This window comes from Aythya fuligula, chromosome 2, assembly GCF_009819795.1.
Source record: "Aythya fuligula isolate bAytFul2 chromosome 2, bAytFul2.pri, whole genome shotgun sequence".
NCBI classification, from domain to species: Eukaryota; Metazoa; Chordata; class Aves; order Anseriformes; family Anatidae; genus Aythya; species Aythya fuligula.
In genome coordinates this window covers 35164411-35191445 of record NC_045560.1, presented here as the reverse complement: position 1 = coordinate 35191445, position 27035 = coordinate 35164411, and the positions used below count along the sequence as shown (strand labels likewise).

The 27035-nt window shown below is 41.8% G+C and overlaps 2 protein-coding genes across 7 annotated transcripts; one reads left to right on the top strand and one right to left on the bottom strand.

Annotated features, from left to right (window-relative positions):
• Positions 1-1932: 1932 nt before the first annotated feature.
• CBX3 (chromobox 3) lies at positions 1933-14800 on the bottom strand. Of its 4 annotated transcripts, none has more exons than XM_032182015.1 (6): positions 14695-14800; positions 12656-12706; positions 8650-8792; positions 6965-7130; positions 5492-5586; positions 1933-4620 (listed from the first exon to the last, which is right to left on the bottom strand). In XM_032182015.1, exons 2-6 carry the CDS (start codon positions 12677-12679, stop codon positions 4494-4496), a joined length of 555 nt encoding a protein of 184 aa, XP_032037906.1. In that variant the 5' UTR covers positions 12680-12706; positions 14695-14800; the 3' UTR covers positions 1933-4493. The 4 variants fall into 4 exon arrangements, with proteins under 4 accessions (XP_032037906.1, XP_032037905.1, XP_032037908.1 ...); XM_032182014.1 differs by lacking the exon at positions 14695-14800 and adding an exon at positions 14113-14210; XM_032182017.1 differs by lacking the exon at positions 12656-12706 and having other exon boundaries at positions 14695-14799.
• On the top strand, positions 14335-27035 carry HNRNPA2B1 (heterogeneous nuclear ribonucleoprotein A2/B1). Of its 3 annotated transcripts, none has more exons than XM_032182012.1 (11): positions 14335-14520; positions 19027-19137; positions 19938-20084; positions 21598-21808; positions 22125-22226; positions 22317-22397; positions 22977-23039; positions 23515-23634; positions 23877-23999; positions 24751-24833; positions 24986-27035. In XM_032182012.1, the coding sequence occupies exons 1-10, from the start codon at positions 14491-14493 to the stop codon at positions 24810-24812; spliced, it is 1050 nt and encodes a 349-aa protein (XP_032037903.1). In that variant the 5' UTR covers positions 14335-14490; the 3' UTR covers positions 24813-24833; positions 24986-27035. The 3 variants fall into 3 exon arrangements, with proteins under 3 accessions (XP_032037903.1, XP_032037902.1, XP_032037904.1); XM_032182011.1 differs by having other exon boundaries at positions 22317-22406; XM_032182013.1 differs by lacking the exon at positions 14335-14520 and adding an exon at positions 15140-15476 and having other exon boundaries at positions 22317-22406.

The following is a 27035-nucleotide window of genomic DNA, read 5'->3' as shown; positions in this document are numbered from 1 at the left end:
ACTATTGTCCTGGTTTCAGAAAGGACAGAGCTAATTTTCTTCCTAGTAGCTGGTAGGGTGCTACATTTTGGCTTAGGATGAGAAGAGTGCTGATAATACGCTGATGTTTTAATTGTTGCAGAGCAGTGCTTACACCAAGCCAAGGACATTTCAGCTTCTCACTCTGTCCTGCCAACGGGTAGGCTGGGGGTGCAGCAGGAGCTGGGAGGGGACAGAACCAGGACAGCTGACCCAAACTGGCCAAAGGGGTATTCCATACCTTATGGCATTGTGCTAAACAATATATAGGGGTGGCTGGCCATGGTGGGGGTGCTGGACTGCTCGGGGCTAGGCTGGGCATTGGTCAGCGGGTGGTGCACCACTTGTTTTGTATACGTTATTATTCTTAGCACTATTATCATCATTATTGTTATTATTATTATTGTTATTATTATTTTTGTCTTAATAAACTGTCTTTATCTCAACTCACAGGCTTCACTTTCCATTTCTCTCCCCCATCCCAGAGAGGGAGGGGGGAGGGTGAGCGAACAGCTGCGTGGTGTTTAGCTGCCGGCTGGGTTAAACCCCAACCACCATCTACCACTTATTTGAAATATGAGCCCTGAATGCTTTGATAGAAGTCCCTGAGATGGATTTTGGAGATGTTTTCCATTTGAACTTCAAAAAGCTCTGATGTTACCCGAGTTGTTGGCTGGAATTGTCCTAACAGCAGCACAAGCATCGTAAAGCTCAAAGCTTCTGCAGCCTCCTCCCAGGTCCCACTGAGCCGCAGGAACCACCAAACACTTGTGCCTCATGTGCTGCCACAACCAAAGTCTGGGAAAACAGCAAAACACTGTTAAACTGGACGTGCCTGTGAACAGCATACATTTGAGAAAGGTAAAAGCAACTAGTCAGCGTATTCACTCTGCAAAACGAAGCGCTGAGGCACAGCTCCTTGAGCTACCAGCGACACATCTTCATAAACCATCAGAAGTGTGGCTCTGCTTGACCCTACAGTTTTGGTGCACTTTGGTGTAAGGTGTGGTCAGTCTGTGCAGCAGGGTGTTTTGTGGGGGGGAGGCACCTCACAAACCTGGGGGCACCTTAGGGGTCCAGGCTGAGAGGCCTCCCTCAGCAGAGCAGGCACATCTTCATGGCATCAGTTACATGCAACAGCTGAGGAAAAGGAGGTGGTGCTTGGTGAAGAGATTCCAAACCAAAAACATCAAAGGTAAGGAAAATGCTGAGGGTGTTGCAGGCAGCTTTTAGAACAGGGAAGGGGAACAATCTTTTAGAGTGCTAGAGCCTAATTTAGGTGCGTAAATAATAAGATAAATAATAACTTGCAGTTAAACAAAAAATATTCTGGTTACACTTGAAATTACAGCAACTTACAGTGAGTCCTAAATGGATATAACCCATTAAGGAAACTTCAAGCAGTTTTAGAGAACTGGATCACGAATCCAGAATCATCATTAAACACATAAAATTGGTTTCTGCTGAACTGATAGAATTAACTTGCAATGCTGGTTGCTTATTTTGCATATACTAAAAACATTCATTTCATTCCATTTAGCAGCAGTTCTGCAATTAGTTCACTAAGGAACAAACCAGTCAAAATGAAGCTTGTGAAGTGATCCAAACTGGATCAGCTAATGAAGTGATCCAAACTGGAAAACTGAAGTTAAAATTTCTCAACAAACAACAGCGTGGTTGTGTTTAAATCGAGGGTATTTTCCTCACTCAGGGAGAGGGGTAGTATAGGAGCAAAGACAACCAAATACAACTTCCTAGGGAGTGTGGGGGGTGCTTTGGGGGTGGGTTGTGGTTTTTTTTTGGTTTGGTTTGGACAGGAGCATCAACACAGAAGGATCATGAAAAGACAGCCTGAAATCTTTGTTTCGGTATCAGCAAGGACAATGAGCAGAAACCTCCGCACAACTCACTAACTACAGAAGATATTTCATTTATTTAATCAGTTAATTTTAAATTAATAACATTTGATAACGTCTTTTTGCATATGTACCCAGCACATTCAGCATAATTTTACATAACTTGTAACTTTAAAGTGTTGCATTTCATTACCGTCAAAATGCAGTTTGACACAAATTGAGGGGAAATAAAAAGGAAACATACCAGTCAGCATTTCTACCAGCATAATGTAAAAAATTAAATTTCTAAGTGTGTAACAAGCCGTATAGTATTTCAACGTGAATACAGTGCATTTTTACGGATAGTCAGAAGGAAGAACCAAATATAATGTAAAAGCTGTACCTAGATGCAAAACCACATTTTAAAGGTTACAAATTGTTGAGCATCAACCTTTCAACAAAAACCTTTACGTCTACCACTTACAATAACCAATAAATTGACTTTTTAACCTATATTGATTCAAATCAGCAACTTCTTATGAACTTGATATCCACACTTGAAACAACGTAAAGAAACTGCAAAGTTCAGACAATCAAACACAAACTGCAAAATAACTACCTTAAGACTCGGAACTGAAAACCACTTCATACTGAAGAAACAGGCAGGAAAATGCATGCTGCTTTAGGATTCTTGTTTAGTCTATTTCTCAGACAACTGGGTAAAAAGAAATGCTTTAAGAATAGAGGCCCCAAAGAATTAAGCCATGAACTCTGTAGAAGACTTGCACATGTGACAGATGCAGGGTGATTTGTCAAAGGAAGAAGCAAGAGAAGGTAGCTAAGCAGTGAAATTTATCGTTAACTGGAATAAGGGAACCCCCACATTAACACAGATCCCAAATTTTTCCCGCAGCCACAGTGACTGAACTGTGCCCAAATTCAGTAAGAAAAAAATCTTGATAAGGCAGTTACATATTAAAAAGGTAATTTAGCATCAGTTTAACCACCGGTGTTTAACTGCAATTAAGTGTTTTACAAGTTTTAATTCACTACATAAATGGCTTTTGAAACTACATGAGAACAAGTATTTTTAGTCATGATTTATGAAACTCTATCAAAAGAACATCAAGCATAGATTAAATTCCTTCATTTGCTCCTCAAAATACCACGTGAGGGTTTCCAGGAATATTTTTATACATTTTTTTTTTAAAAAAACTTTCTAAGAAAGCATACTGAGAGAATCTTAACCATCTCTCCTAGGACTCTGCCAGTAGCACATTACATGATCATTTTAGTCAGAACTCTAAAACTAAGAGGAATTCTGAAACGAAGTTGGCCATTGAGATACAAAGAGGCAAAGCTCAAGGCAAACTCTGCCATAGTAATCAGAACACAAATTAAAGAACAAGCATAGATGAAAGCAAGTGAGAAGAAAAGCAGGAATGACAACTGGAAGAAGAATGGAAAAAGGCAACTTTCTTCCTCCTGAGTTTCCCACCCCTTACTTGGCCCTTCTGAGGGCATTCCCCAAGAAGCAGATGATAAACTCATTTTAAAATTCAATCAGAGAGAGAAACAAAGTCTCGTTTAAAGTACATGACTTAGAATCTTGATTAAAATATTAAACTTTAAAGGCAGAGGGCTATGTAAGTATTTTCAGGCCACTGCTTGAAGCATAATTTTACCTGAACCATTGCTAGTTATAGTATAGCCCTGTATTAAGACCTGAAATTAGAGCAAAGGCTGATGCTGTCAACAGATCATTATTTTTTCCCCCAATACAACCACAGAGGCCACTTGGCCTTGTGACCAACAGCCATACTCAGGCAGCACGGCTGCTATCTGTGACTTAAACAAGTACCAAAGCACATTCATTTCGCAGCACAAAAAAGTTGGCCCTTCCTGACTGAAAAAAATTATACCCCAGGCATTGTTCACCAAAAATATAGAGAACCACAGCCTGGTACTGGTCTGGTATTGTCATTAGAGAATAGCAGTGGGGTAATATTAATCAATCTACCCCCAAAAACAACTTACAGTTAAATACATTACGAATTGAGAGCTTAACATATCAAAAGTTCAGAAATATCATACCGCTTCAAAAGAGTCACAGCCTATCAGTATAAAGGAAGAATATAAAACTATTTTATTGACCACTGTTCACCAGTATTTACAATAAAGTAAACAATATACAGTCTGATAACATTCAAATTACTACAAAGTTAGTTTTCACCTGGTCTTCTTGGGACCAAGTGATCCCAAATACTAAAAAGAATGATTCTACAGGTTTTAAGGGCTAGGTTTGGGTAAAGAAGATACATGCACATCAATAGTATAGAAGACTACAAAACATCTGTGAGTTTGTTTAGACATTCATTATGATTCTGTAATAACTATGGAAGTTTATGAATGTTTTATAAAAGCTTTTACCTAATATGGAGGAAGTAGTAGTATCAAATGCTCTCTCATGATAAATGAAACAAGTTGCAGAAAGCTTTTATTTACTTGCTGTTGATGCAAAACACACTACTTCAAAAAAATATCAAATTTGAATCTTGTTAGAATGTATGCTTCTCACATTGCTAATAAATCAAATTTCAGGTTTTAATATTCATATATATAAAAAAGCAATGCAAACAATTATTGTGCTTCATCTTCTGGGCATGAATGCCAAGTTAGTCGCTCCTCATAAAAAGCGATTACGATCTGAGGACACTTCACGTTAGCTTCTTTGGCCAGCACCAGATCTGCCTCATCAGAGTCTTTCCTGATGTAGAAGAGAGGGGGGTTTAAGAAAACGCATAATTATTAATCCAGTACCTTATTTTCATACCAGGGCACTTTATTTTACAACAGTGGGTTTCAGGAAGCATACATATTCATAGAAACTTAGCAGCTCTAAGAATTTCCACGCTAATGGCAAGATTTCATAGCTGTATCTTCCTTTCCTTCCCAGGTTTTTCTGTTTTAAGGAAAATGCTGTTCAAAGGCAACTGTTCGTACTGTTACGAATTGCAGTACATAATGAAGTAAGTGTAACTTTGCTAATTTTATTTTTAAAGCATAATCAAAACTTCAAAGTGAAACGCAGTAGCATCAGTCTTAAGAGGTGCTATTTACATCCAAATTGTATTAAATGTTTATGCAAGTAACTTGCTGCATTTTGTACTGCCATTCCTGGTGCTGTCTTGGGGTTACAAAAAACCATTCCAATTTGACATGCTTCAGGCTCCTTTTTAAAGTGTATGCTGATGTTACAAACCAGCTTTGTGCTTACGTACATCTATGCTTTTTGCTTACGATCAGTTATGGAAAAACTAATCAATTACAACTGAACTACACAAAAATACGCTCCTTTTTAATGTTTTCCTTTGTGTTTTATTCTGACAACTATCCCTGTTTTCCATATTTTCTTTTGAATTTCTACTTCTGTATAACTGAACCAAGAGAACCTGAAGTCATTTTGGTTCTGGAAGAAAGGGGGAGTAAGTACTGAATGATTGCGCAAGTTCTGTTTTTCTACAAACACAAGGTTAATAAGCAGACCACCCGCATCTGGCTGCTGAAATGAAGTTTTTTCACCAGCTAAGTGCCTGCCCTCCTGTAGTATGGACCCAAACTATGGATGTAGGACTTACCATTTCATGAGGAACATGAGCTCTCCGCTGCTATCCGTAGCCCCAATTATCCGCTCAGGATCAAGACCCCTCGCAAACCCTCTTGGCTTATCAACCTATTGAGAAGTTAGAAGATCATTATCTAGTTCAAGATAAAATTGTATTTTGGCTTTAGAGCTAGATACATGCATTTGTCTGCATGCATAACAGAACAAAACAAAGCACAGCCTTACATAATTACAAAAGCTATGATTACATATAATAATTGCCTGAAGATGACAATTTCTTTTCCTCATGACTGGTCTTCAGGTCAAAGCGTTCAGATGCGGAGTAAGAATAAAGGAATTCTACACCAACATTTCTCCGTTATTTCTGAATGCTCAATAAATGAAACAAGCAATCTAAAATTCTTATAGTAGACAAAAAAAACAAGGATGGCTACGAAAAGCAACAAAACGGGCAAAGCCAAAATGCAGTCCTGGCAGCGGGAAGAACACATCCTTTTCAGCAGAACAACAGACTTGGGCGCTTGGCTTGGCCTGAGCCAACTGTGCAACTGCACCCACAGGGAATACCTCAACTCCTCTTGGCTCACTGAGATCGCAGCAGTGGTACAGAATATTACGCCTGTTTCCTTTATTATTTCCTCTAGTTTCACAACATCCTTTTTCAGAGTGTGACCACTACTGCACTGGGTCAAGCCACACACCTGACTTTAAATACTACAAATAATATTTTGTTTTCTGTATGTCAATATTCCTTCTGATGCCTTTGAATGTCACCTATTTTTGACAGCACACATCCTAGAGCTGTCTTCAGTAAACCACTGATATTGCCAGCCAGATCTGATTCAAATTTTTATAGTTTGAAAGTTTAAAGAGGAAAATGGGAAGTTCTGAACACATATGTACGTTATTTTGCACCTACTAGCACTAAGCTTACTATGTTCAATCATTTAAACTGTAGGCAAAACCCAGACCTTTACGTAAAGGTAAGTTTTCTTCAGCCACCCTTTCTACACCTTCTCCACCATCAAGTCCAGTATTATCTAAATAACTGCTTGGTCTTCACATTTTGCCACCTTTCCACTCACCTATTTAAGCATATACTTCACCATACAGGAGCCAGAACACAACTTCACCTCGTTCCATTCATGAGCACTTTGCTCCAATACAAACTGACCCACTTCACATTGTTTGTGAACCAGTCTTGCTTTTAAGTATTCAGCAAGCATCAAGGGACAGTGTCAGAACTTTTGGTCATATAGAGGAATGGCAAGTGATCATCTTTTACCCACTATTTTGACACTCTCATTGACCGCTACGTATCATTACAATTTCCAACCACGGTTCCAGATACTGTGAAATTTTTACAGTTTTAAACCCACGTTTGTTTCTAACTCTCCAAGTCATAACAGAATTTTGAGGGCAAGGGATTGGACAGACAGGAAGAGACACAGGAGAAACGAAGCTTAGTGCACAAACATATACTTACAGAATCACGTTTTTTCTTTGATTTACTATCATCGGATTCGCTATCTGACAAAGATTTCCTTTTGGCACCATCTGTTTTTTCTTTTCCAGCTTTCTGAGAGTTCAGAAAAGCTTCAATTAGCTCTGGACAATCTAAGTTTTCTTCAGGTTCCCACGTGTTGTCAGCACTGAAACATACACACATTTATGTAAAACTAGGAAAAGAAGAAAAACACAGCACTAGCCACATGGCTCACCTTAAGCAAGCCACTTTTTTCTCATTACTTAAGTCATCTTTCTTAAACCTAGGTAAGGATGCCTCTCATCATCTTTCACAACTTTCACGTATGGAACACTTGAAGATGGAAAGAAGTAAGCTCTGCTAGCGTGAAGAATATTTTTGAACTCTTCTTAAACACAAGGTACAGAATAAGCAGCTCTGTTAAGTCCTGTGATCTTGGTGGGAGCTCAGACATTCAGCCCTCAACCTACCAAAATCTACCCATCCATTTAAACTGACTCCCTGCCTGGTTTCCCTAAAGACTGTCCATGCAAACCAACTATGCTGTAAGAGCACAAACTAAGACTTGAGGAGAACAAAGAATATATAGCACCCACTGTAAGTGGTGTAAGTATGTACATCTAACCTTCTCTGTACCAGAAATGCTCTCAAAAGTTGTCTCTGAGCTTAACTCTATCTCCCTTGTTTGGCTGACTACAGAGAAAAAGAGCTCCAGGTCCAGAGCTGGGTACTGAAAATGCTCCAGTATGTACTTTATTATTCTTATTTCTTTATTTATTTTCAAGTCATCCATGAATGTTCCCTACAAGAATTAACACTCCATCAGAAGTCCTCACACACAAATACTGACACAGTACTACAGCACGAACAAGATATCTACAAATTATTTTCAGTGACTAAAACATATTTCTGCAACTTTAAACAAGGCCCCTGCATGCCAACACACTGCTGTTTATGCGCTCATCTTCACACAGATTTTAGGTGACAGAATTGCAGAAAGTTGCAATGCAACCGCTTTGAGAGCTACGCAACAATAAGAGACCTGCACACTTAACTACTTATTTTCAAATGCTAGGTAACAAACATTCGATGCACCCCCTTTTTCCAGCCGGTAAAGCACAGCTGTGCTTACACAAGGTCTGGGAAAGAGACTGACAGCTACCTTTTGGGTATGTCTAGTTAAAGCAACCATGCCAGAGAATTCCTTTGGTAAATTCACCTAATTCGAGAGAAGTTCAAAGAAGTAAACTATAAGCAAAGTATCTGCCTTGAATGCACCACTTCAGAGCTGCCTACAGTTTAAACCCCTGCAACATTTATTTCTCAGAAACAATACTCATTCTACCCCACGTGTAAGTATACCTATATTATGACAAATGTCAGTCTAGCTTACCTTGATAGATATTGACATAGGCTAAATCAAAGAACAACGGCAAAAGAATGATCACTGAAGACTTAGCAGGGACCCTGGAGCACTTTTATGAAGCATGAACACTAGGCTAGATATCTTCTGTCTTATTTTCATACTCGACTGCCCCTCTTGAATACATGTTTATGGATGTCCTCCCCTTTCCACTCTATAAAACGCATCCCCCACCATCCAACCCCCCATCCACGCAGTTATTTCAAACAGATGGTTAGTATTTAGCATTGCATCAGAAAAAAAATACTGGGGAATGCCTTACTCTGTAAATCCTTTCCATTTCAAGTAGTATTCCACCTTTCCATTCACAACACGTCTGTCCAGGACTTTCTCCACAACAAATTCTTCAGGCTCTGCCTCTTCAACTTTTTTACCTTTGCCATTTTGTTTCTTTCCCATTTTGTGCTACAAAAGAAATTCAGATTGCCATTATTCGTCCTCCTGCTTCACACAGTTACTTCACTGGCCAAATCCAGCTTTGGTCAACAAACAGCAAGGAATGGGGTACTTATTTACACTACAGCCAGGAGCTCAGACTCTTTTCACGTTAGTGCATGAGGTCGGGTAACCTGAGCAAGACATGTTAATATTTTGGGTTTTCTTCAGTCACTTAACGAGATACCCAACACTTAACAGCAGTTTTTATAAAGGTGAAATATTTTTGTCCACACAATTGGTGCCTCCACTCCCCTTATAAATTTCATTCCCAGAGTGCTACATGCTTGAAATTTTATAAAGCTTCTGTAAGTTAACTCTACGCCTGTGAAAGGGCAGAGGGCAAGAAACAGCGTAAGGCAGAGTAAAGAAAAGTAATAAGGGAATTGTGAAAATGCATAAAACAGAAAGGGGATGCTACTCAAAAAAAAAGGTGGTTACTACGTTTTCCAAAAAAGGAGAAGCTGATGGGAGCAAAGTTCATGATGTAGTGCTACTATAAACAAGTATTCAATAATGAGTGATAATTATTGAACGGGGCGCATGCTCCAGGATGCATGCTAGGAGCATTCAACTACTGCAGTCCCTCCTCATTCTCAGCCACGCACCGATGTAACTTACATTCAGGTGTCACAAAGGCGCAAAACTTTAAGACAGCTACACTTAAAGTACAGCACTTAACATGTAAATGAAGTTTTGCTAACTTAAAAAACTTTTAAGTGTTTTAAGTTTACATTTGATACTTTAAATAATATTCTTCAAAGTTCTTAAAATAAATATTACATCCACATCATCCTCAAGGCATTCCCAGTTTAATAAGGCACAATTTAATAGTTATAGAAGGACACATTTCAGAATTTCCTTGTTTGTAGTCTTGAAAAGGTTGGAACAGGTCTGTAACATCGCCATATCACATTTCTGGAGCACTAACAGACCAAAAAAAGTTTGGTTGCCATTTTGGATTGCTCCTTATAGGGAAATTGTTAAAATGGCAGCCATAAATTAACGGGAGCATTATTAAGCTCCAAAAAACATAGTCACGCAGCACCCTAAATGAAAACTACTTCCTCACTAACACACTTCCTACCCATCAGAAGCAAACGAGCAAAAATCATGGATCACTGATGTTTATGGCATTTTCCTAGCCTTCTCTAGAATTAACTTGGGTTAGCTTGCGAATACCGTGAAGCAATTTTGAAACTAATTTTTCGACTTTGCTGAATTTTGTCTTGATGTGGTGAAAGGCAGAAAAAAAATATCGGTTAGGTGCGAAGAAAACTGTCTTCTTTTTGTAAACTGAAGAAGCTGATGCTGTCTTTCCAAAGCCTACTCTTTGTGCTCTTCCTTTTTTTGTAATCAATTTTTCCTCTCCCTCCCCAAAATACCTTTACTCTGATTTGCAACTGAAGGTGCAAACAACGAAGTAAGGCAAGGAAAAGGTTCTAGTTTCCTTTTCAAACAGCAATTTTCTGTATACAATTTGTGTGACACTTGTTTCGATTTGGGAGTATAGACGAGATTATTTAAAACAGAGCATGTACTTCCAATCAGATTTTAACTGCCTGCACACTCCAGGTGTATTTTGGAAGACAGTATTCATGTCTGAGAAGCGTCAACTCAACCACACTGGCTTTTTTTTTGCCTGCACATGAAAAAAGAACGCAAGACCGAAATTAAATAAAAACATGAATATGCCCAACTCATCTAAGAAGGCTGCTTATTTCGAGAAATTAAAGTATTAAAAAGAGAAATGGGTAGAGATGAGGAAAACAGCAACAAAAAAAGCAGGAAAAAAGTGACACAGACTCACTACAGCATGGCATTATACTAATTATTGGCGATGAAGCAAGCAGGCTACAAGTGGAACATCTCAATCTGTGCTCTCCACTGGACTGAAATTCTCTAATTCCGTGGAATAATATAATAATTTCTAATACTGTTTTCAGCTTCACTCATTCTTGTCGCTTAAATGGTTTGGACCTCTGTATGAAAGTAACCTCTATTTCTGAAAACTTTTAAAGACCTTTAAGTATCTGTATAACCTTCCATAGAAGAAAATGAACATTATGGGATCTGCTTTTTTTTTTCCCTTGAAGTTCAGTAAGCAAAAGCGATGTCAAGGGTACGTTGCTTTTCATTTTAAATATTAGTGGTTTAATTACATCTTCTGAACGGCACTACTTTCTGAAGTGAACCTTCTTGAGCCTTTTCAACCTAGTTAATAATATTTAACTGCAGTGCCTGGAGAAATATTGAATGTTCTTTAAAAATTTTAAGTTCTGAGATTATACAAGCCCATGTAAATCTCAGCTTACAGGCAAGTGCAGCAGCTGACTCTAAAGGTAGAAATGTCCAATATAGCCCTGAAGGGTCCCTTCTTTAGGGTGACCTGTTTTGAGCCTTATTTTGGGCACTTAACCACTGGATACTCATCTATGGCACATTTCCCACCCTGCATTCAGAAGCCACCTGTGCCAGATACAGATGTTCCTCAGTGGATAATCGCGCTTTCTTTGAGGGGCAGTATGAGAACGCTGCCACGACGTTGTGGTGAAGTGTTTCAAGATACAGGAGGTAACAAAATCAGGATTACAGTTCCAGAGCTGAGCTATCCCCTAATATATGTTGGTTTCGCATGAACTACAAAATGAAGCAGAATTAGTTACGGTTCCCATGGGAACCATAACTGATTTTCCTGACCTGTGCGGCAAAACCCTGAACAACATCAAAATATTAAAAATACTGCATTCACGGACTCGTTCCCATCCCTGAGGCACCTCCTCCCTGAGCTGGCTAACCACTACACTTCCTCAAATTAGGGAAAAGCGGGCCATCAATTACTGACACAAAGTTCAGACATTCATCTTGATGAAATCCTTACAGCTGTTTTGTATCATATCATGTAAAGCAAGCACCGTGCTGCACTGTGAAGCCATGAGTTGATGCAAGTTTTTAACGTGCCTCAATCTGGGTCAATTAGCAACCATTTTAGGAAATTTAAGAACAGGCCTTCTGAGCGCATTGCAAGTCAGTTGTTCTGCTACCCAAATGGTGACTTGTGTGTGTGTGCATTCTTCCCTAGCTCCCTGCCTCAACCAACCTTGGATGCATCTCATGCTCTGTTTTTTTCAGTTCTTTCACACACGTGTATCTATGCATATATACAAAATATCTAGTTAAACGGCAATTACATCAACTTCTGCAACCAATTGCCCTTAAAAGTTCATATTTTAACATCAAGCAAAGCTTTACAGGACTTGAGATCCATGAATGCATCATTAAAGTGGTCCAGGAGGGGTTGGCATCTGATAATCTCTGCTCCTATGAAATTCAAAGAAACTGTTATTTGTTAACAATCATGTAAAAGGGCATCTTAACTACACCACATCATTTCCCAATAGTTATTTTTCTTCTATAAGGACTGCCTTTTCTCAGACAATTAGTTTTTCCTGAATAAACTGGAAGAAATTAAACAAATACATTACTTTCATTTCATTTTTACGTATATGATAAATTACATGGTATCCTGAAAGGAGGATAAAAAAAAATCCTTAGTGTTTTCTACTGTAGGACACATGAAATTGTGCAGAGCTTTTTTTTTTTTTTTTTTTTGGTCTTTTTCCCAATGCATCTCTGCAGAAATGGCAGATTTGTTAAAGCCAAAGATAAATGTCCTTTCTAGTAGCCTTACTTTCTGGATCTGAAATTTTGGTCAGAACAATGCTGGGGAGGGGAGATGTGGATGTATCTTTTAAATGGAGATGCCAAGTTATAAGTTTGAAGAAAAATATGTTGATTAAATCCTTACATACTTTAGGTGTGCATGAACTTACCAATGTAGTTTTATTGGAGGCCATTTTTATTGCAGACTTGCAGAGCTTTTACTAGAAAAATGCATGACAATTAAAAGGAAGTTTACATTACTCAAAGAAAGGCATCCCAATACAAGCATGGTCCTTGTTCCAACCCCCAGGTATTCATTGCATATAACATTTCTAACACGGATTAAATCCAGAACAAAAAGTAGATTACTACTTTGTCTGGCATAACCCAGCAACACACTTTTACCTAGCCAGGCTAAATGACACTGACAAAGTGGTACATATGGTTGGAAAAAAGGCTTTTCCCAAGGCCTACTAAGGCACAGAGATGTTTCTAGGGAAAGGGGGGAGGACCATCAGGGATGCTTATTTCCTTAAACCCAATGGAACAAGAGTTCAGATTCTAGCAGTTAATTAAAACACATGCTTGGATGTGTTAACTGCGAATCTGGGGGGGAGCAGCTACACATCTGCAGTGTAACCCATCACTCTTAGGTGGGAGTGAGTGCTGATGAACACGTATTTATCTTAATGCAACTGTAACGTTGCCTTCTGAATCTCAGGGTTGCAAGAACCGAGGTCCTACGCCAAAACCAGCTCAGCTACGGTGTGCAGATTTAACCTGGGCAGATTCAACCTGTGTCGGCCACAATCCATCCCCTTTTCCACGGCATTTCTCATCACCGGCCACCTCTTTTCGGCGTGCATTGTGTCCCTGCCCCACTGCCAACTCCTAAACTTGAGATTTTCCACGTACGCCTGGGCAAGGCGCAGAGAGAGGAGCCCTCCGAGGCCGGCCAAGCCCCCCGGGCTCCCCGATCCCGCCCCGTTCCCCGCCGGCAGGGCCCGGGGGCGCTGGGAGCGGGGCCCTCCCGGGGCTCGCCTCGTCCCCGTTTGCAAGCAAGGAGAAAAGGCGGGGGGGGGGGGCAGGAAGGGGGAGGAAGGGGGAGGAAGAGCCAACAGCGCTAACGGAGAGGAAAATAAATAAATAACGATTTAAAAAAAAAAGGGAAATACTCTGTGTGTGTGTGTGTGTGTGTGGTGGGGGGGGGGTGCTGCACCCCCCCCCCCCCGTCCCCGGTCCCATCGCACCCCACCCCGCCACGTTTCCCCCGGCCGGAGGCTGCTGGCGGAGGCCGGGCTGCGGAGGCCGCCCCTCGGAGAGCTGGCGGGCTCCGGCTTTGTCTGCCCGGCGCCCCCCTTCCTCCTCCTCCTCCTCCTCCTCCTCCTCACCCCCCCCAGCTCCTTCCTGCCTCCCCCACGGCACAGCCCGCGGGGCCGCCCCCCTCCCTCTCTCCCTCCCTCCCTTCCCGAGGCCTTCCCTCCGAAAAGGGGGGGGGGTGGAAAAAATATATATATATATATAAAATTAAAATTAAAAAAAAAAAAGGGGGAAGAAGCGGGGTGCCGGCCCCGCGGCGGGGTCTGGGGGGGGGGGGGGGGGAAGGGGGGAGCTGAAGGATACAGACTTCAATGGTGCTCGGCCGCGCCGCTCCCCCGTCTCCTCGCGGCTCTCGCCCTGCGCGCACTGAGCGGCGGCGGCGGCAGCGACATCCGAGGGGGCTGGGGCGGGGGGCGGGGGGAAGGCGGGGGGGAAGGGAGCAGCGGCGGCGGCAGCAGCAGCAGGAGGAGGAGGAGGAGGAGGAGGAGGAGGAGGGGAGCGGCGGCGCAGGGCTGGGCTGGGCGAGCAGAGCGCGCCGGCGGCTGAGGGGGCAGAGCGCACGCCGCCGCCTCCGCGCCAGCTGCGAGCTGCCTACCGTCGTCGCCGCCGGCACAGGAGGGGGGCCAAGACGTCTCTCCAACGGGGGGCGAGCGCAGGACCGCGCCAGGCGTCCAAAAGAAGGAAGATGCCTCGCGGCGACAGGGAGAGCGACTGGGTGAGGAGCGGGGCCGGGCCGGCCGCCCCGACAGCACCGCCACCGCCGCCATTTTGGCCGGCGCCGTGAGGGAGGCGAGGAGGGCGGCGGGGCGCCGGGGGGCCGCTCGCGGAGGGGGGAGGATGAGGATGAGGAGGAAGCGGGGGGCGGCCGCAGCGCTGTGCCGGCACTCACCCTTTGTCGCGGGGCGTGTGGAGAGGCAGGGAGGGAGGAAGGGAAGGGAAGAGAAGGGAGGGTGCCCCCCCGCAGCGCGATGGCGCCCGGCCGTGAGGGGCAGGGGCCGCGCTCTCTGTGTGTGTGTGTGTGGGGGGGGGGGTGAGGCCGTTTTACCCCCCCAGCCCTGAGGGGCAGCGCTTCGGCAATTTCCGGAGGTGGGGGGGGGGGGGCACGGGACGCGCTGCCGAGCCGGTTCGGAGGCGCTCGGGCGCGCCTGGCGGGTGCCGTCCGCCGTCGGAAATTGCCGAGCGGGCTGCGCGGTCTACGGGCGCTGCGGCGTTTTCTCTCCGGAAATTGCCGAGCGGGAGCCGAGCGGCCGCCTAGCCCGCTTCGGAGCGTTCCGGAAATTGCCGAAGCGAGGCGAAGGGTCCGCCGGCCGCGCTTCGGCTCTTTCCGGCGGGTGCCGAAGCGGATGAGCTCGGCGACGAGGGCTCCTTCGGCTCATTCGGGAGACGGCCATTCCTGGCGGTGCCCATGACTTTTTATTACGTGATAAAAACACAGAGGGGCGTTACGCAGAAACACTGCCCCTTCGGAGATATCTAAGCTCCGGCTCCGAGCTTTTCTTTTTTTTTTATTTATTTAATTTTTTTTTTAAAACCGAGCCGTCGGCAGGCAGGAGGAGGAGGGCGCTAGCAGTGCGCGGAGCTCAATTTCAAATTACGTAACAGCTCGGGCGGCCATTTCTGACGGGTTGCGCGGTGCTCCCGGGCAGGAACGCCGACACCATGAAGAACATGGTACGTGGGCAGGGCGGCGAGCGGCTCCTCAGCGGGACGGCTCCTCGGGGGGGCACCCGGCGAACCTCCCCGGGCCTTGGTTTGGGGGGGGGGGAGCGGAGCCGAGCTCCCTCAGCGGGGAAGGGGGGGGGGGCGGGGGAGCGTTAGCGGCGAGGAAGGTTCTGGAAGCGGCCGTTGGCGCCGCCGCGCAGCCCTGAGAGGAGGAAGAGGAGGAGGAGGGAGCGGTGGATCTGCGGGCGGGCGGCGGGCTCGGGAATGTGTCGGTGGCTGCCGGCCCGGCCGCGGGGGCTGGTCAGGGAGCGAGGCGCGGCCGGGCCGCGGTGGCGCCGCTAAGAAATGGCGGCGCTGAGGGGGAGGGGGAAAATGGCGGCGGGAGGCCGGGAGGGGAGGGGGGGGGGCTGCGGTCCTCGGGGGTTTGCGGGGCGGGGAGCGGCTCCTGCGGGCTCTCCCCCGCACAGACCCGCGGCGCTGGGTCTCACCGCCGCCCCGGGTGTTCGCCAGGGGTCGGCGTTTCCGCCATCCCTGCCTTTTTCCCTGCCCGCCTTCCCGCCGCACCGCCGTGGCTGCGGGCGGCGGCAGCTGCCGGGCGCCATTTTGCTCGCCCGGCTGCGGGGCCCTGCCGGCCTGGGCGCCGCCACATGGCGGAGGGGGGCCGCGGGGCTCCTGCCCGGGCTGGAGAGCCGGGAGAGCCTTCTCCTCAGGGCCTGCCGGGCTTTTGGCGGGCTTGGCCGCTAGCTGCTGCGAGATCCCACCCACCTCCCGCCGTTAACCGTTGTGGTTACTCGGGGCCCGGCTCCGCAGAGCTCTGCGGGCAGCTCGGCGTGTTAGTGCACGCGTTACTGCTGCGTGAAACGCGTCTCACTGCTCTGATGGTCAATTTTCCAGTAAGGGCTTCACGTTTTGCAGTCCTGTGAAGCGTCGGTTTAAGGCTACGAAAGAAGGTTTAACACAAACTAACGAAGATGCCAAGGAGTTCATAAGATTTTCTCTGTCTCGCTCTGTTCCTGCCACAGCATGTACTATGGAAACTTCTAAGGAGGTCTTTCTTCCAGCTTTTATACTGGGGGGTGTGGGAAATGGCTAATGTTTTTGTTTTGTTTTTTACTGACTCAGTGCTTTCATCAAGATTCTGAGAGGGACTGGCGTAATCATACTTTCTTCCAGGCTTATTACCGTTTTAGCATAAATTTAGGATTATCGAAGATTACTGGACCCTCATGGGAGTTCAATCCCAGACTGTAGCCAGAGTCTCCTAAAACTGACATGGTTGAGACAGCCCCTCTGCATTTGAGCGGCTGTGCATGTGTATGAGCAGAACAGCGTGTTTAGGACATTGTCACACACAGGTTTTCATTTAAGAAGCACTGAATTTCCTTTTTGCCATGTTCAGACCTGTGTGTGTCTAGATGTTGCTTCAGGTAGAGCATGTGCTCTGTGACAGATTATTAGGAACTTCCCAGAGGTTTGCTACTCTGTTTAATGTTTATTAGTAATGTGTGGTATATGTTTGCCTTCTAAAAAGCAAGTGTAGTTGTTACAGCCATCTCAAAGATGGCCTTAGTTTTTGAAGCTATTGAATTAATATTTTTAAAAGTAAGTCTAATACTTATTGGAAGAATCACTACGCCTTCTAATTTTGTCTAATTCTCACCCTTTTTATCCTAGTTCTTTTACTAGATATAAAAGAATTGATTTTATAGGGAAAAGTGTCTCTTGTGGGCCTAGGAAACTAGAAAGTAGTCCCTAATCTTCAAGCAGTTGTACTGGAGCAATTTAAAGAGAGGAAGTTTTTTGGCAGTTAGTTGTGGGTTGTTTTTTTTTTTTTTTTGACATTTTAAGCAATCATTGCTTAAAATTTCTCTGCTAGTCTGCTCAAACGAGAAATGATGGTGTGGCTTCAGACCAACTGTGGTATGCAGCATCCTTTCCTTTATTCCATTTAGGAGATGATATGAAAGGAAGCTTCATGTAGCATGGGTTTGTTGCTTAAAAACTCAATCTGATCTAATTTTAGTCATCTGCACGGTGAGGAGATAGTATTAGCTTCCTGCGTGTTTCTTAGAAGAAAAAATACTTGGAATCTGCTGTTGGATGTCGTGCTTTTAAGTGATACTGAAATAGAATTTTCTCAAATGTAGTAGTTAATTGGAAGGAAAAAAATGGATTTTATAACAGTTTGAGTTCTTGTCAGCTGGTAATAGGCCAATAACAAAAACTGAGGGGATGTTGTCGTCTCTGGTAATGGTGTTGTTCCATGCTACGTGTTTTTACATCATGCCTACCTTTGACAACCTCAGAAACCATGTTGGTCTTTCTGTGGGCTGGCTTAATGCTTTTGAAAGCATTTGTGCACCGCACTTGTTTACTAGATGTTACTTTAAAAAAAAAAAAAAAAAAAAAAAAAAGGCAAACGTTCTTCATTTTTAGAGTGACCAACCAATATGAAGCTGATGCGATCTTTGCATTTGCATTCTCTTGGGATTAAACCTGGCAGGACAGTTGACTCCATCAAACAAGATTATGAAATTATTACGTTCTGTGAAAGAGGGTTAATATTCAGTGCTTTTTTTTTTTTTTTCAGTTTGGTATTTGACGTGTGGACTAGTGAAATCTGTGATACAGTGGTATTCCTGTTACAGTGATGTGATATCTTCTTAGTATATTTTTTAGAGGGTTGGAAGGCTGATGTTTTTGTGTTACAGTACTGCATACAAAATAGTAAACGTAATACCTTCTTATTGGTCTTGGGCTTTTTCAAATGATACAATTGTCATTGTAGATATTCAGCATAACTAAGTTCAATGAAAATTGCTCTGAAATGTAATGGTCTTTTATTAAAAACATACTTTGTACCCATAAAGGGAAATGTAGTTTTTCCACGGAATTCTGATATCCCTGATGTTGAGAGGGGATGCAGTTAGCACTAACTCACTCTGCGGTTCAGAATACAAAACAAATTTTACAGGTGGTCCAGCTTCCTTCATTTTAGTAATTAATGAGGAGATATGAATCAGTGACCCATTTGAGAACATATTTAGCCATATTTATTTATATATTTTTAATGCCTTGGTTAAATAGTATCCATGTGCAATAATTTAACCATAATGATTTTTAAAATTGAATGAATAAAAAGAGGCAAAATGCAAAAAATTTGCAAATGGGTTTCTGTTATTTCTAATAAGGACACTTTGGTACTTTGGAGTGTTTTTTTTCTCCAACACAGTTTTAAAAGCTGTCTAATACAGGTCTTTGGGAGGACTTTTTTCCTGGAAATATTTAAATTTGGCCCTTTGCTTTTAATATTTGGAGGAAGAGATGGGAAGAGAAGCACATTATTAAGATCTGTTTCATAAAGTTGGACCCAGAGAATCGTGTATGTTGCTTAATTTCTCGAATACTGGTAGAATGCTTTGAACAGCCAAACCTAATTTTGGGAAACATCTCTTAGTGAAAGTTTTTGACTTCTAAGAAGGTCTTTCTTACTGTCTGATTATGCTGGTGCAGGCAAGTATTGTAAATTACATTAACGTAATCGTTTTCTCTGTGATAGAGGGAAAAGGAGCAGTTCCGCAAGCTGTTCATTGGCGGCTTAAGCTTTGAAACAACAGAGGAAAGCTTGAGGAATTACTACGAGCAATGGGGCAAGCTTACAGATTGCGTGGTAAGTTATATTAGTGCACAGCGATGACATGGAATTTGTAGAAATTGTAAAAATGGGGAGTTGTTTTTTTTGAACAACTTAACAAAGAGGGCGTGCACTTTTCTTCAGTGTACGTACAGTTGGTTCATACGTAACAGTGCATCAAAGCTTTTTGCAGGTTTTGTCTTGCGAAGTCTGCTGGTAATATTAGCAAGCATTCACAATCTGTTTTTTGTAAAATTTCTCGTTTTACAACCACTTGTTACAACTGTTCAAAATGCACTTCCAGTGATGACACTGAAATTAGCACATAGAGCATGACTGCATCTGCAACAGTGTGATCTGTAACCTTTGGCAGAAAGCTGATACCATGGTAGGCAGCCCCATGAACCTGGGGAAGGATGGCTTTCTGCAGCCTGGGATCTTCTCTACGTTTATTTTTTCTATTGCAGAAGTCGTTCCAGTGAATTTGTTCTGGAAGCAGTAAATCCGTATTTCATGAGCCAGTTTTTAAGTGTGCTCTTCGGGGAGTTTGAAAGAAATACTTGAGTTCAGAGAAAGCAAATACAAATCTAAACATGCATCACAGCTATGGGGTTTTTGTTAGCAGCATTTCTGAGTTACTGGTAGAGAATGAGCAATGTTCTGAACTTCTGTGATGCTAAGCAGTGCTGCTTGTGTCCTTGATAGCTTGCTGCTTCATATGTATTTTGAAACCAAGAAATACTTGAATTAGGTTTGTATGTTTTCTCCAAATATCGTTACTGTTAAGCTTCACATGAGACACGTAGATGTGGTTTAAACTTGCTCATTGTTTTTAGGTAATGAGGGATCCTGCAAGCAAAAGATCAAGGGGGTTTGGTTTTGTAACATTCTCCTCAATGGCTGAAGTTGATGCGGCCATGGCTGCAAGACCTCACACGATTGATGGAAGGGTGGTGGAGCCTAAGAGAGCTGTGGCTAGAGAGGTAAATACGTGTTTGAAAGCAGATCCTCATGCTTTGAGAAATGAACCTCTGTTTTGGTCAGAGTACAGATAAGAACAAACAAACCTCTGCTTTGTTCTTATTTGAAATTGTCTGGGCTTAAGTGCTCTTGGTTAAAGGGTGTGGCTGGGGCACCGTTCCCACGGTTTTGGTTTGTTAATTGACTATATTACATAAACCTCTATTATTATAGTAAATTCTTAGTTATTTTGGTTGTGAATCATGTCTGCAAGGGGTGCAACTGGGGTCTGGAAAGTATTGTTAGCTGAAACGTGTTGAATGTAATTATGCAAATCCCAAACCAACTCTTCTCTGGAATCGTTACTACATCTTAAATTAATGAGCTCCTGTCAGTCTTCTGGGTATTCTTTAAAGGTGACTGAAGTGACCAACATATAGTGCAGGAACTTTTTTTTTTTTTTTTTTCCCCAGTGGTAGTATTCAAAATCAACTTAGGGACTACTCACGTTTTTGCTTCAGGCATATTTGGTTTTAAACTCCAGGCTATAAATGAGGTGGGTGCACAGGAAGGCAGCGTAGCATACCTGTAGGCTTTTCAGCTGGGTTACTGGGGCACAGAGATACTTGAGGAGCAAGTACAGATTCTAAGTGACTTCTGTTCACTGCCTCGTCAGAGCTCTGGGAGGATATAACCAGTTCAAGAGTAGTATTGGAACCATTTTTTTAATGTATTTAGATTGATGAAGTGGAATTGAATGAAGTGCCCCATAGGTCAGGGAAAACAGAAACAAACACAAACATTTCTATTATTAACGATCCCAGTTTTCTTCGCATTCCCTGAAGAATGCAGGGTTAATTAGTATTTGGGAAAACATAATTAAAGCAGTGTATGTACATACTGTTTATACACGCAAAGCTGCTAACGAGCTTTAGGGCTGTCATACTTAACTACTGCAGTGGCTTGAATGTAATGCTCAAAACAAAGTTTTTGTTTTGTTTTTTTTTTTCCTTTTTAATTCCATTATTTTTTAAAAGGAATGCAAGGAGTTGTGTATTTGTATTTTGGAGAGGCTGAAGAGCATGACTGTGGATTTGCTGTAGTTGAAGCTTTGTTGAGATGTGGAATGTGGGCTTCACTGCTGGTTGGGAGGTGGACAGAGAAATCTGACGCACTTCCATTTTAATTAAACTAGAGCACAATTTTTAATTTTTCGTTACTGGATACCTTCAGTTCTTTCAAGCAGTTGGTCTCACATTTTTCTCTCAATCTACTTGAAGGCTTTTTATTTACCTTTAGGCATTTAGTAGCACTTGAATGTGTCTTTGTCAGGGCGTTCAAAACTTTCATGCAGGTTGGGAGAGTAAAAGCATTGCCTTCCACCCTACAAAGAGGTTTTAGGGACATACGCTGTAAGAGAAATACCTCAGTGTCTGAAAGTTTTAGTTTATTAGTATTGCATGCCTGAAATCCTGGCAAAATAGCAATTGAAAAAATTGCCTTTCTTTGTGGTAATTTGGAGTATTCTTGTAACAGGAATCTGGAAAACCTGGTGCTCATGTCACTGTGAAAAAACTATTTGTTGGTGGTATTAAAGAGGACACTGAAGAGCACCACCTTCGTGACTACTTTGAGGAATATGGAAAAATTGACACTATTGAAATCATTACTGACAGACAGTCTGGTAAAAAGAGAGGGTTTGGATTTGTTACATTTGATGACCATGATCCTGTGGATAAAATCGTATGTGAGTAATCTTCATGTCACTGTTCCATCTGATAATACTAATGCTTACAGTCATGGTAATTGTATGAAGCTAAATTTTTAAATGCATGAACGTTTGCCATGTCATATTTCTGTTGAGTTGTGTGGGAACGCTTATTTTTTAAATAAAGTACTGGATTCTTTGTTTAAATATATTTTTGGCATTCAAGGTTTTAAAACAATGATGAGAAGTGTATGGATTAGTTTGGAAATTACTTCATTTTTGGTAGTTGGCGGTTCTTGTCTGTTTCCAGAGGAGCACTTCAGTGCTCATCGTATTTTATCTCTTGTGGTTACAGTGCAGAAGTATCACACCATCAATGGCCATAATGCAGAAGTAAGGAAAGCTCTCTCTAGACAGGAAATGCAGGAAGTTCAGAACTCTAGGAGCGGGAGAGGAGGTATGTGCAAGTAATGCTTAGTGCTTTGTAGTTCATTTTTGTGTTCGCTTCCTGTGATTTCACTGCTTTAAAACTTTCAACTGTTAATAGGGAACTTTGGTTTTGGTGATGCACGTGGAGGTGGTGGCAACTTTGGTCCAGGGCCTGGCAGCAATTTCAGAGGGGGAGCCGGTAAGACAGGCATGTTTGTAGCACCTTTTTTTCTCATTTACATCATCCTTCAGATTTCGGGTAACTTTGTAAGCTACTTCTGTTCACTTTAAATGCAGCTGTAACTGCTAAAGTGTTGTGTTTTTTGTTTTGTTCTGTTTTTAATTTTTTTGAATAACTTGTAGACCTCTTGCATAGTATGCAAATTCACTATGTGGCTATTCATGTAACTCAAGTGACCTAATTTTAAAAGAATTTTATTAGATGCCAAAATTAACCTAAACTCAGTGATTCTGCTAAGGAATTCAGAGACTTAGTGTCTGTAATCATATGTGGCACTCATGAGCTCTATGGTGGAGGGGTTCTCTCTTGAACATGCAAATTATGTGCAAGCTAACTGGGTGTATGCTATGTCCAAATGGATTTCAGTCCTTTACAAATGCAAGAGGTAGAGGAGTGATTAGATGAGGTGTTTGACATGCATTTTTCTAAATCCATGTGTCTGTGAGATTTGGTTCTTAAGGTCATAGGGGTTGGATAATAAAAGAATTCACTTAAATTCACCTGTACCAAATTACTTGTTTTTTCTTCCTCCAATAGATGGATATGGGAGTGGCCGTGGATTTGGTGATGGGTATAATGGATATGGTGGAGGACCTGGAGGTTAGTTTACTTCTGTTGTGGGGTTTTGTTTTTGCTTTTTTTTTCCAGTTTTATTCTTTTTCTTCATTCTGAAATGTTTCTACCTTCACTTACTATTCATGTAAAACTTACTTCAATTGCCAAAGCTATTTTGTTGGCTTTAAGAAGCACACCTAGGTGTTGGCTCACACCACAACCATACGGTTTACCATATAAAGATGCATCTTGATGACTATGTATGCCCTTTTCTTTAGAATGGCAGCATTTCTTAAATTGTCTGGAAAAAAGAGATTTAAGTCCCTTCATTGATGCTTTAGGCAGTCTGACTAGTGGGTTTCACTCACAATTCAGTTAGGATGGGAGTTGGATACATGCCTTCATAAAACTCCCACCCTTTTCTTCCTCTGTAGACTTGTAAACAGAAACATATCCTCCATTTAGAATTGAGTTGCCTTTTACACTGAAAGGTTTATTTTAAAGGATTGTATTGTCATAGGTGGCAACTTCGGTGGCAGTCCTGGTTACGGAGGAGGAAGAGGAGGATACGGTGGAGGAGGACCTGGATATGGCAACCAGGGTGGGGGCTATGGAGGTGGTTATGACAACTATGGAGGAGGTAACCTACTGGCTTGAAAGGATCAAGTGTTTCAGTTGTAAATTAGTGCAAGTCGGTTGAGATTTGGGAGGTGTATGGGTGGGGTTAGCAAGCTCAACTTTCCAAACAAACAAAAAAAAAAGCAGCTCATATGCTGCTGGAATCATTGTACAATCTTGTTTTATTAAAATGTATAATAATGAGATAATCCCATGCATGTTTTAGCTTATCTGGGCATTTCTACTCTTGTGTTAATAATGCAGGCAATTACGGAAGTGGAAACTACAATGATTTTGGAAACTACAACCAGCAGCCATCCAATTATGGTCCAATGAAGAGTGGAAATTTTGGTGGCAGCAGGAACATGGGGGGACCATATGGTGGAGGTATTGTTTGTGTCCTGACCTGCCTTTGAGCCAAACAGAGTGGGGCAAGCTCTGGCTCTTTGGGGAGGTGGGAGGGAAGATTGATAGGTAAAAATAGCTAGAGTCTTTAATAGCTAGATTCTTTAGCAGATGCACAGTACCTGTTTTTTGTCTGTGTAGTTATATGAGTTGGCTACAATTTTTTTTTTTACAGTTCTTTGGACTGTAAAGCATGTACTGGGGAAAATGCATCCCTCTTCCTCCCCCACAACTATTACAACATGTTGTACAGATACCAATCTGTAAAGATTGGTAGGAAAGCTTTATCTTTGCTTTCATTGCATACTCTTCATAGTCTACTTCATACTCCAGTTAATAATGTCCACTAAACTTCCTGAGATTTTTCCTGTTTCTCTCTTGTTTTAGTGCCAATTCTTTTTTGTCATTTCCTGCTTTTAGTTGTCTAAATGTTATTTAATATGGTGTATAAAGCCTGTGAAATGGAAACTGAAAGAAGAAACCCTTTCTTGGTCTCAAGACAGTACAGGGCATTAAATTACATGTGGCCCTGCTGAATCTAAGATTTCAACCTGTAGTTCCTCTGGCAGTTTATTTTGGTGTTAGTAAGGTGCAGACAGTGAAATGTAAAATCTGAGTTGGATATCTCTGGAAGTAAATTGGATGCTAATCTCGATAGAGTGATCAGAAGCATTTTTAATTTGAGAAGTGTACAGATGTAACTCTTCTGTTGCTTGCTTTCCTGTAATTGCAGGAAACTATGGTCCAGGGGGCAGTGGAGGAAGTGGTGGTTATGGAGGGAGGAGCCGTTATTGAGCTTCTGCAAGCTTGCCATGGGTAAGTATGTTTTTAAATGCTAAAATTGCAGTGATTCGTGAGAGTAGCTGCAGGAGTTAAAAGCTTTTTAGGATATTATCTTTCCTTTAAAAAATGGTTAGATGAATAATTTCATAACCTATTTTTTTTACTCTTTACTTCTGTTGAAACAGGCTTCACTGTATAAATAGGAGAGGATGAGAGCCCAGAGGTAACAGAACAGCTTCAGGTTATCGAAATAACAATGTTAAGGAAACACTTATCTCAGTCATGCATAAATATGCAGTGATATGGCAGAAGACACCAGAGCAGATGCAGAGAGCCATTTTGTGAATGGATTTGGATTATTTAATAACATTACCTTACTGTGGAGGAAGGATTGTAAAAATGCCTTTGAGACAGTTTCTTAGCTTTTTAATTGTTGTTTCTTTCTAGTGGTCTTTGTAAGTGTAGAAGCATTCCTTTGATAATGTTAAATTTGTAAGTTTCAGGTGACATGTGAAACCTTTTTTAAGATTTTTCTCAAAGTTTTGAAAAGCTATTAGCCAGGATCATGGTGTAATAAGACATAACGTTTTCCTTTTAAAAATTTAAGTGCGTGTGTAGAGTTAAGAAGCTGTTGTACATTTATGATTTAATAAAATAATTCTAAAGGAAATATTGTGTAATTTTAGATTTTTTTTTAATATTGTAAAATAAGGCAAGGAGTGGGTAGCATAAGGTCCCACAAATAATATAAAGCTTATTGTTGTACATGTAAAATTAAATGCTGGTCAGAAAAAAAGTATGTTGTCTGTAAATGATCAGATTTAAATATCTAGATAACTTAAGGGATATCTCTGCAAGGAGAAACACGTTTTTAGATCTTTTAGATGCTGCTTCTTCAATGGCAAGGAAAGGAAATATCCCCAGCGAGGTACTCTTCCAGGGACACAGGTCTAGTACAAGAGAACTCTTGAAAACGTCACTAAGTTCAGCCAGTCTTAAAAAGCTGCGCTGTATTTCTGCAAAGCTTTAACTACGGTAGTGTTATAAGGATGCCAACGAAGGCTGAGGGTGTAGAGCAAACTAGTTCTAAGCATCAGTTAAACTTCTTTAGGTAAGATCTTGTTTACTTTTTCCTTTCTTACTGTTCAAAAAATGAGAAACTAATTTTATATGACAGTATTCTTTCAGTATAGTGATTATCATTATGTAGTTTAACATAGCAATAAATTGAGTTAACAATTACCAACTGAAGAGAAATTTGTGAATCCTGTTTTCTTGTATTATTAAATTTTTTACAAACAAATTTTTGTTAATTTCAGCTACTTAACATATTTTTTTCCTACTGGAATCTAGCTATGATATGAACCCTGGACAAGCATAGACTGCTGCCACTGTACTCTGCTACAGTTGAACAAATGAGACCTGCAAGTGTCCATTAGTAAAGCTTTGCAAGGGTTCCATCCCTGGTGTTGGTAGTTAAAATGGTAGGTCACAAGTTAATTAAATCATACAACTTTATTTTTGCATCCTGCAACATTTTATTTTTCTTGGGAGTCTATGCGTTATGGTGGTTGCAAGGTAATGCAATGAAGGTAGCTCTGTGCTGTTGAAAATGAACGATGTTGTTATGTGTCTTGTCTACTGTAATCTATTTTATATAACACATTTCATCCTGAAGGTTCCCAAGTAACTTTAGACTTTACGTGTAAGGAAAAAAAATTGCACCACAGAATACATCTGCCTCTGTGAAGGAATGTGTCGTCCATTCTTATAGCAACTGCATAAGCAGTTCTTTAGGAGGGGAAGTGAAAACTTCAAATGAAACTGCAGGTGGTATTTTATGAGTGTATAATGTAATTACTTAATTTGGAATTTGGCTAGAATGATGAGGTTTCCACCATTTTTTATAGTTCTTGCAGCTAATAAACCTTAGTGCCAAATTCAGTCAGCCTTACTCGCAAATGCATTCAATGTTTGCTCCTCAAATTAATGAAAACTCACCAACTAATGAGTTATTCCGAGTATGGGTGGCATACTCTTCTAGATCTGTTTTTTAAATTAAAATCAACAAAACCCACCAAGAAAACAAAACAAAAACAACAAAACAAATGCCCACACCCTAACTTCAAAGTTCCATTGCCTTTGACAGGCTACTACCTACTGAAGAACGTGGACTCAGCTAACAGAAGTCCTGTTCCTTTTGTGTTAGACACACCAGTGAACTGCTTATTACTT

Coding starts and splice junctions, on each gene's coding strand:
- CBX3 (XM_032182015.1), bottom strand. CDS start 12,679: ATGGCCTCCAATAAAACTACATTG. Junction 8,793..12,655: donor CCTCCAATAAAACTACATTG/GTAAGTTCATGC, acceptor TTTCTTTTGTAG/CACAAAATGGGAAAGAAACA. Junction 5,587..6,964: donor CAAAGAAAAAACGTGATTCT/GTAAGTATATGT, acceptor ACTTCTCAATAG/GTTGATAAGCCAAGAGGGTT.
- HNRNPA2B1 (XM_032182011.1), top strand. CDS start 14,491: ATGCCTCGCGGCGACAGGGAGAGCGACTGG. Junction 21,809..22,124: donor TCCTGTGGATAAAATCGTAT/GTGAGTAATCTT, acceptor TTGTGGTTACAG/TGCAGAAGTATCACACCATC. Junction 24,000..24,750: donor GGGGGGACCATATGGTGGAG/GTATTGTTTGTG, acceptor CTGTAATTGCAG/GAAACTATGGTCCAGGGGGC.